This window comes from Mirounga leonina, unplaced genomic scaffold (assembly GCF_011800145.1).
Source record: "Mirounga leonina isolate KUSES-001 unplaced genomic scaffold, KU_Mleo_1.0 Mir_173, whole genome shotgun sequence".
NCBI lineage: Eukaryota > Metazoa > Chordata > Mammalia > Carnivora > Phocidae > Mirounga > Mirounga leonina.
In genome coordinates, this window is record NW_023270447.1 from 17037257 (window position 1) to 17054773 (window position 17517).

The window sequence follows — 17517 nt, forward strand, 5'->3', positions numbered from 1 at the left end:
GCCCTGCCTCACTTAATTTTTACTTATTATCAATTTCTATATCTCCAGCCCCATCCTGTCTCACAAGCTTCAGACCCTAACTGCCAATTTCCCACTAGCTATCTCAACCTGGATTCTCCCAGAACCTTTAACTTAACAAAACTGACATTTTCTTCAAATTCCTCCCCTTTCTCCAGTTAATGCCACTCCTAAGTTAATGCCATTACTGTCTCATGAGTTCTTAATCTAAAAGTATTATTTGATTCTTCCCTCTTCCCTGATGCCCCAAATATTCACCAAGTCCTAATTATTCCTTAAAGATTACCTCTCAAAAATCTCCTACAACCACTGCCTTATTTCAGGTCATTATCAGCTCAGCTCTTGCCTGCACTACCAACATATACTTCCCTAATTGATCTTCCTGCTACCAACCCATCCTTTAATTAATGCACTCTCAATTTGCAGTATGGAAAACCTGTTTCAATTACTCCTTTGCCTAAACAGCTCCAATTGGTTGGTCCTACTGCCTAGAGAAGTCATTAACTAAAGGACAATTTTCACATTTTAACTCTGAAATGTAGATCTGTGTTATAACTGGTGATATAATCACCAACTAGCCAGGCAGCATGAGCAAAGTGCTCCTCAGTGCCAATGCATATGAATACACTAAGAGCACCAGCATCAAAACATAGAGAATTGGTGTTCACAGCCAATGGGGAGGAAATATGAAAGAAAATACTGAGACATCTTTTATCCATACAGAAACCAAATGGTTGTGAGAGAAGGTGGGGTACATAGTAAATGAGACATGTTCAGCTGGTTTCCCAAAGTGAGAATCAAGAGTAGACCTGCTATAGTTAACGATAAATCTGCAATAGAGCCCAGCACCAATTTTTATATAATTACTTTAATTCTCATACAGATTAGCTTAAGAAATACTGTCACCAATACTCGAGATGACACAAAATTGACACTGTGAGGAAACTATGATACAAAACCAAAAAAATTATTCAGAATCCACACACAAACCCTACTAGAATAAACCGGATTAGCAAAGTTACAGAATACAAGATTAATATACAACAATCAAATGCATTTTTTTTTAAAGATTTTATTTATTTATTCATGAGAGACAGAGAGAGAGAGAGGGAGGCAGAGGGAGAAGCAGGCTCCCAAGGAGCAGGGAGCCCGATGCGGGACTCGATCCCAGGACCCTGAGATCATGACCCAAGCTGAAGACAGACGCTTAACCATCTGAGCCACCCAGGTGCCCCCAAATGCATTTCTATATGCTACCAATGAATAATCTGAAAATGAAATTAAGGAAAAAATTTCATCTGCAATAGCACCAAAAAAGAACAAAATACTTAGGAATAAATTTAACAACAACAAAAAAATGTAAGGCTTGTACAATGAAAACTACATAACAAAGAGAAAGCAATTAAATAAAACCTACATAATTGGAAAAAAGATATCCCATGTTTCTGGATGTTAACATTTTTAAGACGGCAATTTTTCCCAAATCGATCTACAGATTCATTACAATACCTATCAAAATCCCAGCTGCGCTTGCAAAAATTGACTACTCCTTGCAAAAATTGACAGACTACTCCTAAAATTCATATAGAAGTAAAAGAAACCCAGAATACCCAAATAACACTGAAAAAGAAAACCAAAGGACTCATACTTCCCCATTTCAAAAGTTAATACGAAGTAACAGTAATCGAGACATTATTATGCAGGCATAAGGACACATATATGGAATAAAATTGAGAATCTGGAAACAAATCCTTTCATTTATGTTCAACTGATCTTTGAAAAGACTGTCAAAACAATTCAATGGGAAAGAAGAGTCTTTTTAACAAATGGTTCAGGGAAATTGGTATTCACACCTAAAATAAATGAAACTGGATACCTACCTCACACCACATACAAAAATTAACTCAAAATGGGCCACAAACTAAATGTAAGAGCTGACATTATATAATTCTTAGGAAAAAAACAGGAGTAAATCTGTGTCACCCTGTGTTAGGCAACATTTTCTTAGATATGACATCAAAAGCACAAGCCCCGCATCTGCATCTGGCTCCCTGCCTCTCCCTCTCCCTCTGCCTGGTGCTCCCCCTGCTTGTGCTCTGTCAAATAAATAAATCTTAAAAAAAAAAAAAAAGCATAGGCAAAACAAGAAAAAGGATAAATTAGACTTCATCAAAATTAAAGACTTTTGTGCATCACAGGACATCATCAAGTGAAGGAACAACCCCACGAACAAGAGAAAATAATTGCAAACCACACACCTGATAAGGGACTTATATCCAAACCACATAAACAATGCTTACAACTCAACAGTGAAAACATAAATAATCCAATTTTTTAAATGGGCAAAGGACCTGAATAGACAGTTCTCCAAAGAAGGTATACAGAAGGCCAATAACTACATGGAAAAGATGCTCAACATCATTAGTCATCAGGATAATGCAAATCAAAACCAGAATGAGATACCACTGCATACCCACTAGGATGCTTATAACCAAAAAGACAAATATTGGTAAGGATGTAGAGAAACTGAACCCTCATAATTGCTGATGAGACTGTAAAAAGGTGCAGGCTCTTTGGAAAACAGTTTGGCAGTTTCTCGAAATGTTAAATACAGAGGTGTCATCTGACCCCGCAATTCCACTCCTGGATATGTATCCAAGAGAAATGAACCACACGTCCACACAAATCCTGTAAATGAACATTCACTGCAAATAAAAAACTATTAACAGCAGAAAGTGGAAACAACCAAATGCCCATCAACTGATGAATGGATTAACAAAATGAAATATATATCCATATAATGAAACATATTTTGGCCAAAAAAAGGGAATGATACATGCTATAACATGGATGTACCTGAAAACATTATGCTAAGCGAAAAAAGACACAAAAGGCCACATATTATATGGTTCCATTTAAGTGAAATGTCCAGGATAGGCAAAATATAAACACAGAAGATTGGTTAGTGGTTGCCAGGGGTAGTGGGAGGGAATAATGGAAAGTGACTGCTAATGGTTACAGATTTTCATTTTGGGCTGATGAAAATGTTCTGAAATTGGATAACGGTGATGGTTGCACAACTCTGTGAATATACTAAAAAAATCAGTAAATTGTACCTTAAAAGGGTACAAACGTGAGTTACATACATATAAATGACATATGCATTACCTCAATAAAGTATATTATAAAAGTATACAGTTAATATATGTAAATTTTACCTAAAAAGCTTTTTAAAATAATAAAAACAATGGAGAGGAGTGGAGAATGCATAGAGATACAGATGAAACAAGCATAGATACAAAAAAGTTTATTATACTATTCTGTTCACTTTGTATATATTTCTAAATTTTCCTTAACAAAAAGGTTTTTTAACTGATGTATTAAAAAAACAAGTAATTTTTTAAAAAATAACAAAGTAATCTACTTTCTTAACATCCATTTTTGTTGTTGTTTGACAAAGGAAACAGAATCATATATTAAAAGATCAGAGAAGGGGCACCTGGGTGGCTCAGTCTTTGGATTAAGCCTCTGACTTGGCTCAGGTCATGATCAGGGTCCTGGTAGGGAGCCCTGAGTTGGGTTCCGCACTCAGTGGGGAGTCTGCTTCTCCCTCTCCCTTTGTCGCATCTCCCCCCACTCCCATCTCATCCCCTCATGCTTGAGCGCAAATAAATAAAATCTTAAAAAAATAATAAAAGATCAGAGAAGTTGCTACCTTCTTCATTCTTTTGCAGAGATATAACAGAAGACTAGGTATGAGGCAAAAATGAAGAATACTTCATCTTAAAAATGTACAAAGAGAATTTCAATCCTTAGTTCCAAGATATTTCCTTACCCTTGGGTTCCCGTGGTTTCCATGGTTATTAGATGTGACAATTCCTAATAAATGGATGCAATAACCCCTAATACTATGCTGTCTAATACAGCAGCCACTAGCTACATATGGCCAATTAAAACTTAGTTTCAATGAGTTGAATTAAATTATAAATCCAGTTCTCAGTCACACCAGCTACATGTGTAGTGTTCAGCATCCACATGCGGCTTTGGCTACCATATTGGATAGAGCAGATACAGATCACTGCCATCCGTGCAGAAAGTTCTACTGAATAGCACTACACCAATACATAAAAAATACCCACAGAGAAACTTCTACATTCTAATTTAGGATTGTTATACTGCATTTTACTGCAATAAACAAATCCTGAAAAACAAGGAAAACAAAGCATAAAAATATCAACCAAAGAATATCATTCATGGAAGTTCAGACTAACTAAAACAGCAGTTAAATTTTACTTTCCGAACCACCCAGCTACAGATGTTGGCCATGACAACTCCTCAGGGGCAAATTTCCCTATCTGTTAAAATAGATTATTACTCTATCACCAGTTTCCTAAAGTCAGATATAAAGATTATGCTGAAATAAGAATAAAGCAAATTACCCTTTCAGTCAAGGATCTAATGAAAGGTATATTTATAAATCAATGACATCAAAGAATTTATGACCCATAGCAAAATACACAGAATAAAATCCCTTTCCAAACTGAGCTTTGAGGCAACCAGCATAATTAAAAAGATCATTAAATATATTTTGTTTCATCTAGAAAAAAAGTTTAACCAGATGATTTCTATACTTCTAGTTCTAAAATTGTGTGTGCATTTCATCCTGATTAGGTATAGATTTCCGTTAATGCCATTAACACGAATATGCAGCATCAGGAAACAGGTGCACTCTTAATTCAAATATTTTAGAATATTTTTAGCACTTAAAAAAAAACTGAAGGTGAGCAAACAAAATGTGAATTCGAATATATTTTTATATTTAGGAACCTAAAAAAACAAAAATAGAATTTCACCTTGTATTCCCTCTCAAGCTATCACTGCAAATGGTTGGAGTGTGAATAACATTCTAAATATCAAGAATGGAATGCTCTATGTTAAAGAAATTTAAAATCTTTCCTTGCCAAAACTACTGGACACCTAACGCTGTTAGTCAAAATGGCTCCATGTAAAGCATTTTTAAACCTTTGAAAAGTCACTTAAGAATATAAGTACATTTTACTTTACCCTCATAAAATACTTTCAGATTCAGTCTTTGCAATCTACTGCCCAAAACAAAACAAAAAAGGAATTCTCAAGAAAAAATGAAAACATGGAAATTGAAGCCAGCGTGCAGGCAACGTATACAGAAGAGTCACATGGAATCGATGTTGAAGGAGAAAGTTACTACTACCTGAGCATCTGGAGTCAAATTAAATCGGGCACTATTTACATATTTCTAGTTCTGTACTGACCTCACATGGTGCTTTCTGACGTTATACACAGGCCTGCCTAGGTCTGCATATTTTTATTTGTAAACGGTTCTAACTTTTAACATTTAACATTAATTAACATTAATAAATAATTAATGTTAATTAACATTAACAAAGTTAAATGTTTTAAAGAATAGAATAACATTCCATATCCCTTTTTCCATTGTTCACGAACCCTCTCTGTTCGTCAAATCACCCCGATAAATCCATCTGTTCCCTCTAGTTGCTTCCAAAGAAAAATTCTAGCAACCAAAGACACCAGATTGTAAAACACACACTCAGAGTTAAGAGTTCTGGCACTACCAAAATATGTTAAGAAATCTTGGCAAATCAGTTAAAATCCCTTGAACCGTAATTACCTCAGTTGTAAAAATGAATAATACATATCTACATCCGAGGAGGGATGAGTTAGATTTCATTGTGCGCTCCAAATATAAGGTGTCTCTCTGCCATCTCACTTTCCCTCCCTTCTCCCCTTTAAAGCTTTCAGGGTTTGCTTCCAGGCTCCACTTAGTGTTTCCCTTTTCCACGTACTCCATCCTGCCCTTCTACTCTAGCCCCTTACTCCAATTCCATACAATTCCACCACCCTCTGGTTCCAAGCTGCTACTTCCCTTTGCGCCCCCTAAGGTCCCAGGCAGCCCCTTCACTCAGCTCCCCACGTCTCCCTCAGTCCGCATTTCCTAACGGCTCCTCCCCTCGGTTCCCCACCCCCTCATCACCAGGTTCATCCTGCCCCTCCAACCGTCTCCCGCCCCCAGGTTCCTTCCTGCCCCTCCAAACACAGCTTCCCCGTCTCAACGTTTCATCTTGGTCCTCCAACCGACTTCCCCAATGCCTTGCTCGCTCCCTATTTTCTCCAAAACCTAAATGACTACTCCATTCTATCCATTCTTTTCAACATATACATACATGCAAGGGACCCACATACACACACTGGAGATCCCACCCCCACTTCGATCCTCCATCTTTCCCTTTTATACTTGCTTCCATTCTTCCTTCTCCCCCCGCCCCCACCTCCTCCGGAAGAGCCTGGTTCCCAGGCCAAGGTCTCTCACCTCATTCGGTCACTTCAGTGGTGCCAACCGCTTCATACAGGAAAAAACAACCAATCACGTCCCCTTGGGCGCTTCCTCTGCGAGTCCAAGCACTACTGGGCACCCGCCCCACCGGGCACCCCGAACACGCACACGCACAAACCGAGGTCCTGGGGATGAGGGTTGAGAGTAGAGTGAGCCTTCTTACACCGGCCTCAAACACAGCCCACTTCGCTACAGCCCTTCGCCATTTTGGTTTCCCGCGGACTGCCGGTGCATTCTGGGAGCGCGGAGCGACTCCGGTGCCGAATGGCAGCTCTCCAGAGCTGCGAGGGGGCGGGGACTGTGCAGCGAGCGCGGAAGAACACCGCGCTCTGCGTCTCTGGCCGAAGCTGAACAAAGAAGGACTCTTTAACGTAGCGGTGGGGCCAAGTCCTTCCGCCGCCGGCGCTAACACAATAGTGATCGCTGCTCTCCTGGCCGACGGAGGTGTTAGTGCTGTTTCTCTTATAAAGGACGGCGTCGTGTCCAGTCTGCGCTATGCTTTTTTTTTTTTTTTCCGGAAAAATGCGGCAGTGCTCTCTACATCTTGTCTTGCTGATTGACTTTCATTACCTTAGATAAAGCACGTTTCTTCTACCTTCACCTTGAGGCCTGCTGTTCGAATTTCCTTCAGCGAGGAGACCCTGGATGTCAGAATTAAATTTTGCTCTGCGATTATTATCCAGTCCCAAATTCCTTATCAGGAGCTCCTTGCATAGAAGATTTTCGGACATTTTATTCCTTGACAGTGAAAGGTTTTTCTGTGTATCCGCTTTGCAGTCATTCCTAATTGTAGTGAAATCTGAGAATAACCCCGTGCAAGGTGATTTATTTTAGGAATACAGAACTTTTTTCATATTAGGGCAGACCCTTAGCCTGCCAATATACTGCTGCAGACCGGAAGTCCAAGTGACAAACTGGAAGTGCATGCTTGTCTCTGACTCATGCTTAGATACAACCCAACTCCTCTTATAGCCACCTGGGGTACCTTTGTTTATAACTTTGTCAAAATATTTTTTAAATTATTTTATGGTTTTGTCTCATTACATAACAGAGATAATTAATACAAGGATAAATTAATACATGTTTTTTTCTCTCTGAAAAAGTACGTCTTGGGCCTAAACTCACTTTGTTCATATTTCAAAAGGGATTCCCCAGCCCATAATCTCAGAATTTGGCCAATAAATATTCATTCTATCCACACCTTTCAATATTTTAAATAATTTAGTCATACTCTTCCACTCCTTTGCTTCTCCTAATAATTCTAATCGAATTTAATTCTGTCTTACTATGTTCTCTATCTGCTACCTTGCAAGTTCCACTTTCTCTGAATTCTATTATAAAGTAGTTTCTCATAAATTCCTCTTCCATGCCCTTAATACTTTTGATTGACTTTTGACTTAAAAAAAGTAGATACGGTCCAAAAATGGATAAAGATATTACACAAACAGTTATATTTGCTGTGCAGCAAAGCCTAATCATAGAACATAAGTTCTGGAGAACATTTGGTTTAAGTTCTCAGTGTTTCTCTCAAGGGGTGATCAAGCCACAACTTCAACATCTTCAGTAGTTCAAAACTCAGAGACAGTCATTTCAATTTCATAAATGCTAGTAATTAGAAAATTCTTCCATCTATAAATGTACAATCTGCCTTCTTATGATTCCCATTTACTGGTCTAACTTTTGTCCTCTTTAGCCACATGAAAGTATTCTAATCCCTATACATTACAGAAGCAAGGATGCCTATTAAAAAAAAAGCTTGTCGTTTTTCTTTTTAAACACACAGATGCAAAAGTGCATCAATTTAATTTAAGGAAACCAGGTGCTCAGGGTATCATAGGCACTGACGGAGTCACAGTAAAATATAAAGAACACCCATAACTGGGGGCTTAGAAATTTCAGTTAACTAAGCAACATGCAATAGAGTAGGACTTTATGTAGATGTGGGTATTATCTAGGTGTATCTGTGGGACGAGGTGAGCCTAGGATCCTCTTCTGCCATCTTCCCCAGAAATCTTGGATTAGGACTTTAAAAAGAAATAAATGTCAAATTTACTGTTGTTATTTATTTATATCATAGTTGTTAGGATTGTTCTGGTTCTCCTCTCTTCCAGACACAGTAAAATTGCACTTCTTGCTTCCTTGAAGTTAGGCATGGCCATGTATCTTACTTTTACCAATAAAATGGGAGGAGAGTGATGTGTATCATTTCCCAGGACAAGCTTTAAGAGGCAGAGGCACATTCCCTTCCCCCCTGTTGTGGTGATGATGGAATCATGTGTTAAAATAGAACATCTATCACTTCGGGTCCCTAAATGACTACAATAAGCCGAAACTAGAGTTGTGCAACCATCACAATCTAATTTTAAAACATTTCTACCACCCCAAAAATATTCATTTTGCCCATTTGTAATCAATCACTGTTCCCATTCCCAACCCCAGGCAATGTTATCTGTCTCTGTAGATTTGTCTTTTCTAGTCATTTTATATAAATGGACTCCTATAATATATAGTCTTTTGATCTGGCTTGTTTCACTCATCACAACGTTTTAGAGGCCCATCCATGTTGTACCACATGTCTGTAGTTCTTTCCTTTGTATTGCTGAATAGTGTTCCATTGTATGAATGTACTATATTTTGCTTTATCCTCTCACCAGTTGATGCACATTTGAATTATTTCCAATTTTTGGCTGAGTAATGCTGCTGTGAAAATTTGTGTACAAGTCTTTGTGTAGATACTTGTTTTTATTTTTCTTGGATAGACTCCTAGGAGTGGAATTGCTGTGTTGTATGATACATTTATGTTTAACTTTTTAAGATAACATGTAAGCAATGCATGAGGATTTCAACTTCTCCACATCCTCATCAATACTTGATATAGTCTGTCTTATTTAAATTGAAGGTTAAGGGCGCCTGAGTGGCTCAGTCGTTAAGCGTCTGCCTTCGGCTCAGGTCATGATCCCAGGGTCCTGGGATGGAGTCCCACATCGGGCTCCCTCCTTGGGGGGAGGCCTGCTTCTCCCTCTCCCCCTCCCGCTGCTTGTGTTCCTGCTCTCGCTATCTCTGTCTCTGTCAAATAAATAAATAAAATCTTTAAAAAAAATAAAAAGAAATTGAAGGTTAAGTTATTTAACTTTTTGCCATGACCTAACTATACTATCTTCAACCTAGGAAAACCATTCCCCAGTCAAATGTATGATTTATCCTACCTCTGAGGAGATTTCTTACAGACTCTGTCATCGTTTACTAACAGAACTCAGAGTCCCCCTTCTCTCTGTCTCTCTGTTTCTCTCTCTCCCTCCCTTCTTTACTCCCTAAATGCTGAATGAATGTCATCTTGTTTTTTGGTTATGTTTCTATCTATACAAAAAATCAAAGAACAATTGTCTCCAGTGGGAGTGAAGTGGTTTTTCATTGTGAAAAATGAAATTTTTGTTTGTGAAATTTTTATTTCCCTAATGGCTAACGATGTTGAGCATCTTTTCATGTACTGATTAGCTAGCCATTCTTATATCTTTGGTAAAGCATACATTCAAATCTTTTACCCATTTTTTAACTGGACTGTTTGTCTTCTTATTATCAAGTTGTAAGGTCTTTACATATCCTGGGTACAAGTCCTTTACCAGATACATGATTTGCAAATATTTGCTCCCACTCTACGATTTGTCTTTTCATTTTCTTAATGGTGGTATCTTTTGAAGCTCAAAAAAATTTTTTTAAAATTTTGATTAAATCCAATTTATCGTTTTTTAAAAGCCATATGCTTTAGATGTTATATCTTAGAACTCTTCACCTGACCCAAGATCATAAACATTTTCTATTATGTCTTTTCTAGAAGTTTTATAAGTTAGCTCTTACATAGTTTATGATTCATTTGAGTTAATTTTTGTGTACACTATGAGGTATGGGTCTATATTCATCTTTTTGCATATGCATACTCAATAGGAGGAAATAAAATTTTGTTGTATTAAGCCACTGCAATTTGGAATTGTCTGCCATCCAGCATATTTTTTTATGTATCACTTATTCGGACTGATACAACCTAGATATGTTAATATGGAACAGAACTCAGTAATAACATTAAACTCTCTACCACAATCAGAACCCAAAATAAAAAATATGAAAATTTGAGCAGAATATTCAAAACATTACATAATTCTCAATATTTAACATTGAAAAGTCACAGGGAATGTTATAAAATACTTTATTTATAAACCTAAAAGCTCCCAATTATTAGCTATTACTCTCTCATAGGAAAGGGCTAGAAGACCTTCAACATTGTTCATTGTGCAGAGGTAGAAATGCAAATCATCAGACAAGTCAGAGAGTGTGTCCTCGTAGTCTGCTTTCATAAGTCTAGAAAGGGAAGTAGAACTGAAACAGCAAAAGAAAAATTAATGGTTCCATAATAATCAAATCAAAAGGATTTGTTAAAATCCCTTTTCTTTTTTCTTTTTTTTTAAATTTTATTTTATTATGTTATGTTAGTCACCATACAGTACATCATTGGTTTTTGATGTGGTGTTCCATGATTCATTGTTTGCGTATAGTGCTCCATGCAATACGTGCCCTCCTTAATACCCATCACCAGGCTAACCCATCCCCCCACTCCCCTCTCCTCTAAAACCCTCAGTTTGTTTCTCAGAGTTCATAGTCTCTCATGGTTCGTCTCCCCTTCTGATTCCCCCCCTTCATTTTTCCCTTCCTACTATCTTCTTCTTCTTCTTTTTTAACATGTAATGTATTATTTGTTTCAGAGGTACAGGTCTGTGATTCATCAGTCTTACACAATTCACAGTGCACACCATAGCACATACCCTCCCCAGTGTCCATCACCCAGCCTCCCCATCCCTCCCACCCCCCACCACTCCAGCATCCCTCAGTTTGTTTCCTGAGATTAAGAGTCTCTTACGGTTTGTCTCCCTCTCTGGTTTTATCTTGTTTCATTTTTCCTCCCTTCCCCTATGATCCTCTGTCTTGTTTCTCAAATTCCTCATATCAGTGAGATCATATGATACTTGTCTTTCTCTGATTGACTCACTTCACTTAGCATAATACCCTCTAGTTCCATCCACGTCATTGCAAATGTCAAGATTTCAGGTTTTTGATGGCTGCTTAATATTCCAGTGTGAGTGTGTGTGTGTGTGCGTGCGTATGTACCACATCTTCTTTATCCATTCATCTGTTGATGAACATCTTGGCTCTTTCCATAGTTTGGCTATTGTGGACATTGCTGCTATACATCGGGATGCATGTACCCCTTTGGATCACTACATTTGTATCTTTGGGGTAAATACCCAGTAGTGCAATTGCTGGGTCATAGGGTAGCTCTATTTTCAACTTTTTGAGGAACCTCCATACTGTTTCCCAGAGTGGCTGCACCAGCTTGCATTCCCACCAACAGTGTAGGAGGGTTCCCCTTTCTCCGCATCCTTGCCAACATCTGTCATTTCCTGACTTGTTCATTTTAGCCATTCTGACTGGTGTGAGGTGGTACCTCATTGAGGTTTTGATTTGGATTTCCCTGATGCCGAGGGATGTGGAACACTTGTTCATGTGTCTGTTGGCCATTTAGATGTCTTCTTTGCAGAAATGTCTGTTCATGTCTTCTGCCCATTTCTTGATTGGATTATTTGTTCTTTGGGTGTTGAGTTTGATAGGTTCGTTATAGATTTTGGATACTAGCCCTTTATCTGATATGTCATTTGCAAATATCTTCTCCCATTCTGTCGGTTGTCTTTTGGTTTTGTCGACTGTTTCCTTTGTTGTGCAAAAGCTTTTTATCTTGATGAAGTCCAATAGTTCATTTTTGCCCTTGCTTCCCTTGCCTTTGGCGATGTGTCTAGGAAGAAGTTGCTGCGGCTGAGGTCGAAGAGGTTGCTGCCTGTGTTCTCCTCAAGGATTTTGATGGATTCCTGTCTCACATTGAGGTCTTTCATCCATTTTGAGTCTATTTTTGTGTGTGGTGTAAGGAAATGGTCCAGTTTCACTCTTCTGCATGTGGCTGTCCAATTTTCCCAACACCATTTGTTGAAGAGACTTTTTTCCATTGGACATTCTTTCCTGCTTTGTCAAAGATTAGTTGACCATAGAGTTGAGGGTTAATTTCTGGGTTCTCTGTTCTGTTCCACTGATCAATGTGTCTGTTTTTATGCCAGTACCATACTGTCTTGATGATGACAGCTTTGTAATAGAGCTGGAAGTCCGGAATTGTGATGCCACCAGCTTTGCTTTTCTAACATTCCTCTGGCTATTCAGAGTCTCTTCTGGTTCCATACAAATTTTAGGATTATTTGTTCCATTTCTTTGAAAAAAGCTGATGGTATTTTGATAGGAAAATCCCTTTTCTTTTTATCCAAAGCTTAAACATCTATATATAACAAGAACACCACTTTTAAAAACCAGTTATTTGTTGTAAAAAGTAAATACAGTTGACCCTTAAACAAAACATGGGTTAGGGACACCGGCCCCACCCCCACCCCACACAGTCGAAAATCCATTGTATAACATTTACTCCCAAAAAACTTGACTACTGTGCTAGCTTTGGCAGCACGTATACCAAAACGTTTAACTACTAACAGCTTCCTATTAACTGGAACCCTTACCGATAACCATGTTATGTGTAGTATATACTGTATTGTTATAATAAAGTAAGCTAGAGAAAATAAAATGTTATTAAGAAAATCATTAGAGGCATCTGGGTGGCTCTGTCAGTTAAGCTTCTGCTTTGGGCTCAGGTCATGATCTCCAGGTCCTGGGATCAAGCCCTATGTGGCATTTCCAGCTCAACAGGGAGTCTGCTTCTCTCTCTCTCCCTCTGCTCCTCCCCACTTGTTCTCTCTCTTTCTCTCTGTCTCTCAAATAAATAAATAAAATCTTTAAAAAAATAAAAAGAGTTGGGGAACCTGGGTGCCTCAGTGGGTTAAGCATCCAACTCTTGTTCTCGACTCAGGTCATAATCTCAGGGTCGTGAGATCCATGCTCTGCCCCTACTCCCACCACTCTCTCTCTCTCTCTCAAATAAAAAGATACAAATCTTTTTTTTTTTTTTTTAAAGTGCATTTTCCGCAGCTTCCCCAGAGGGGGGATCCTATAGTACAGGCACCTTCCTCCATCTTGTCAAATCATCTTCACTCTACCCAACCCCAAAAGAATTTGCATGTGCTGCCATCAAGTGATATTTGTGCTGTCTTGGCAGCCAGAAATGTAAGGTGAGTGATTGAAAAGCGTGTGTGCAGTCAAAATAAATCACTCAAGAGTCATAAGAGCTAGGTTTTAATTCCCGTTTCCACATACCCGCTTATAACACAAGCTTTGGAAGATTAAATCATCAAAATTTGGGGGGAGGGAGGAGAGAGAGAGAGAGCAAGAATTATACACAATAGTAAGAAAGATAAACTATCTTGTCTATCTTCACACTGCTATTTTGCCCACTGAACATTCAAAGATGTGGACAAGGGGCGCCTGGGTGGCTCAGTTGTTAAGCGTCTGCCTTCGGCTCAGGTCATGATCCCAGGGATCAAGCCCCACGTCGGGCTCCCTGCTCAGCGGGGAGTCTGCTTCTCCCTCTCCCACTCTCCCTGCTTGTGTTCCTGCTCTCAGTTTCTCTCTCTCTGCCAAATAAATAAATAAAATCTTAAAAAAAAAAAAAGATGTGGACAAGGTAAGACAGCATGAAGTGAGAGGCAGAGAAACAGAAGTAGAAATCCCAAAGGACTGAAGACCTCAGTTGCTAGCCAACCTTTGTCACTTAATAAAGTGATCTTAAGCAATCACTAAACTCTCACAGTCTGACTTTTTTTGTGGGCTCAATGGTGAGGCTAAGAATATCAACATTAAATCTTTATCACACAGAATAAATGAAATGGTATGTGTAAAAGTGCTTTTTTTTTTTTCCCCTCTTACAGCAATTATTACATGTTTGATTCCCCTGATTCAACTTCAAGCTCTTTGAGGGCTGGAGAGCATTCTTTATTTCCCTGTTCCTGGAAACATCTGGACCACAGAGTAATCCTTACAATAAATAAATTTTAAAGTGGGTATTTATTTAACAATGTTAAATATGTTCTTCTATATGTGGAGACCTATTCTGTATACCGTTCAGGACAGGATACAAAAGGCAATAATACATATCCACAAAGTAGGCTGGAAGGTTTAGGGTCTAGAGATAGTGATATTAATAAGTAATTAAGATACAAATCTATAAAAATGTGAGGTGTGATATATTCTAGGAATGAGAACAAATTTAGCGGAACCTAGCATGAAGCATATAAATAAGGATAGAAAGATGGATGGATCTTATTGTGAGAGACCCCCATATGACAAGTGGTATATTGGTCAAGACTTTTTTGATTGCAAGGGTGACATCTGCGAACTTGCCTTGGTTTTGTCTGGAAACAGAAACTAGAAAGATATCAGGATCTTCCATCTCAATCTCTTTCAGTCTCTCCCTTTCCCCCCTTCTCTCTCTCCCTCTCTTCCTCTCCTGTTTCTGCTCCTCTTGGAATAGTGTTTTCATTTTCTTCTTCTACAGATGGCCTTCTCTTATTAGTAGGAAACAGGGCATTCAGCAAGGCTACATATTCCTATAGTAACCACTTAAGGGAAGGGAATTTTCTCCATCTCTTTTCCCCATCCTTATTCCCCACCTTTAGAGTTCTAGGAAGGAAGGAAGGAAGGAAGGAAGGAAGGAAGGAAGGAAGGAAGGAAGGAAGGAAGGAAGGAAAAGAAAGAAAGAAAGAAAGAAAGAAAATGGAAGGGAAGGGAAGGAAAGGAAAGGAAAGGAAGTCCCAGGGAAGTATTCCAATGGACTAGGCTTGGGTTACATGCCCAAACTGGACCAGATGTTACAGACAAGAAGATGAGCTATTATGTTCAGCAAAAATTGGATCAGTGCCCATCCCTGCAGCCAAAGAAGTGGAGTTTTCTATCAGCTGCCACCACAAGAAGCACATAATTGGAGTGGAAGAGAAGGTGTTTCCCCCCCAAAACAGTTGCTATTCTGGGCTGCTAAAATACTTTAAGGCTACTAATATGCAATGAAGTTTGTGTTTCCATTATAATAGTAGTAATAATAATGTTAATAATAATAACATTTATTGAATGTTTACCCTTTGCCAAGATGTATGAAAAGTACTTTACAAATGATATTTCTAAATGAAATATAAATTTTCCCAACTACCCTAAGAAAAAAATATTAATTCCTACTTTACAGATAGAGCAACAGAGAAACAGAGAAGATAAACAAATTATCCAAAGTCACACACAGTAAGTGCAGATTTAAATCCAGTTTTGTTTGACTTTGTAACCACTATTTAACCACTATCCTATATAGAAACAGAAAAACCATCAGAGGGTTTAAGATAAATCCATCCTTCAGAAATATCTCTCTAGTGTGGTGTGGAAATTGGATTCAAGATGGAAAGTATTGCAAATAAAGAAGCCACTGCAGCTGTCCAGTTGAGTAATGGGTGAATGCTTGGAGATAGAAAAAGAAGGCACTCCCAAGACAGAAGGACATAACAACAAAACTTAGCAGTCATTGGAAGAGATATGTGAAAGAGTGAATTGATTTAAGAATAATCTTTGAGGTTTGTGGCTTGAGTGAAATGAGAGTTTATGACTGTTTCTTTGTTTCTTCTTCCCTCTCTCCTTTCTTCCCTACTTCATTTTAACATAAGGTGGTTGATGTTTAAATTAACCAAGACAAATAATAAAATATGTGGAACAATTTAAAGGAAAAACTAATGAAATAAGTTCTGAAGAAGTTGAATTTAAGTTGCCCATGGAATATTAAAATGAGTATGTCCAGTGGACAGCTGGAGCCCAAGAAAGGAGTGGGCTGGTATTAGATGGAAAACTGCACACTTAATCAACCCTTAGTACTCCAATCCAATCTGCTTCATTAATATTCTTCCCTGACTCTCCTATGCCAGGAATAAGAGGTTGGCACAATTAGTAATTATAATTGAAGCAGAATAAAATCTTAGGTAATCAAACTTAATTTCATAAAATTTGCATATTAAACTGGAGTATCTGGGGCGCCTGGGTGGCTCAGTTGTTAAGCGTCTGCCTTTGGCTCAGGTCATGATCCCAGGGTCCTGGGATCGAGCCCCACATCGGGCTCCCTGCTCTTCCGGATGCCTGCTTCTCCCTCTCCCACTCCCCCTGCTTGTGTTCCTTCTCTCACTGTCTCTCCCTGTCAAATAAATAAATAAATAAAATTAAAAAATAATAATAAACTGGAGTATCTGCAGGATTGCTGATAGGAAGACAAGAATGAACAAATAGTGTTTGTGGATTTTGTTTCACCGTTGTCATCAGTTTATAATAAATGTAGAGTTGGAGTACCTGGCTGGCTTAGTCGGGGGAGTATGTGGCTCTTGATCTTAGGGATGTGAGTTTGAGCCCCATATTGAGTGTAGAGATTACTTAAAAACAAAATCTTTACAATAATAATAGTAAATGTAGAGTTTATGGTTATCTCTCAGTGGTAAGATTTTTTCTTCTTTGTGCTTGTCCCTATTTCCTAATTTTCCTGCTCTCCTAATAATTAAAATGTTATTTAAAACTCATACAGTGCAGCAATATAGATATTTGGTCATGTGACCCACGAGAAAATTTAGATGCTACCAGAGGCATTTGAAAGCTCCAAGGCTGTCAAAACCTGGGCTCCTTGGGGAGCTCTCCAGGGTACTGGACTGCCTCTTCTGACCAGTGAACCAGATCTTTGTGTTTCACTTCTGACTTATTTGCCCTTGGTCTACATTGAATCCTGCCCTTCTGATTAACTGGCCATCTTAACTATGTCTTAACTAGCAATTAGTTCTTTAAGTGCTTTTGCAGATGCCTACAAAATCTACAGAGCCAGTAATTTTCTTCCCAGCCAAATTCATCTCTTCCATTTCTACTACCATTAGCCTTCACTAATTTGTTTGACAAATACTGTTGAGTATAAACAGATATTGTAAAATGCAAAATTATAAAACTTCTAGAAAAGATAACATAGGAGGAAATCTTTTTTTTAAAAAAGATTGTTATTTATTTATTTGAGAGAGAGTGAGAGTGAGAGAGATCACAGAGGGAGAGGGAGAAGCAAACTCACCACTGAG

General features: G+C 38.4%; 1 protein-coding gene across 3 annotated transcripts in view; it reads right to left on the bottom strand.

The window, feature by feature from the left end:
- MTF2 (metal response element binding transcription factor 2) overlaps window positions 1–6648 on the bottom strand; it is a 56642-nt gene extending 49994 nt beyond the window's left edge. For 2 of the 3 annotated variants that reach the window (XM_035018019.1, XM_035018020.1), the window contains exon 1: window positions 6386–6647. In XM_035018019.1, the coding sequence (XP_034873910.1) occupies window positions 6386–6390 (5 nt within the window). In that variant the 5' untranslated portion in view covers window positions 6391–6647. Of the gene's footprint in view, window positions 1–6385 lie in introns of all 3 variants that reach the window. The other variant, XR_004681582.1, reaches the window with a different exon arrangement.
- Between the last annotated feature and the right edge of the window lie 10869 nt (window positions 6649–17517).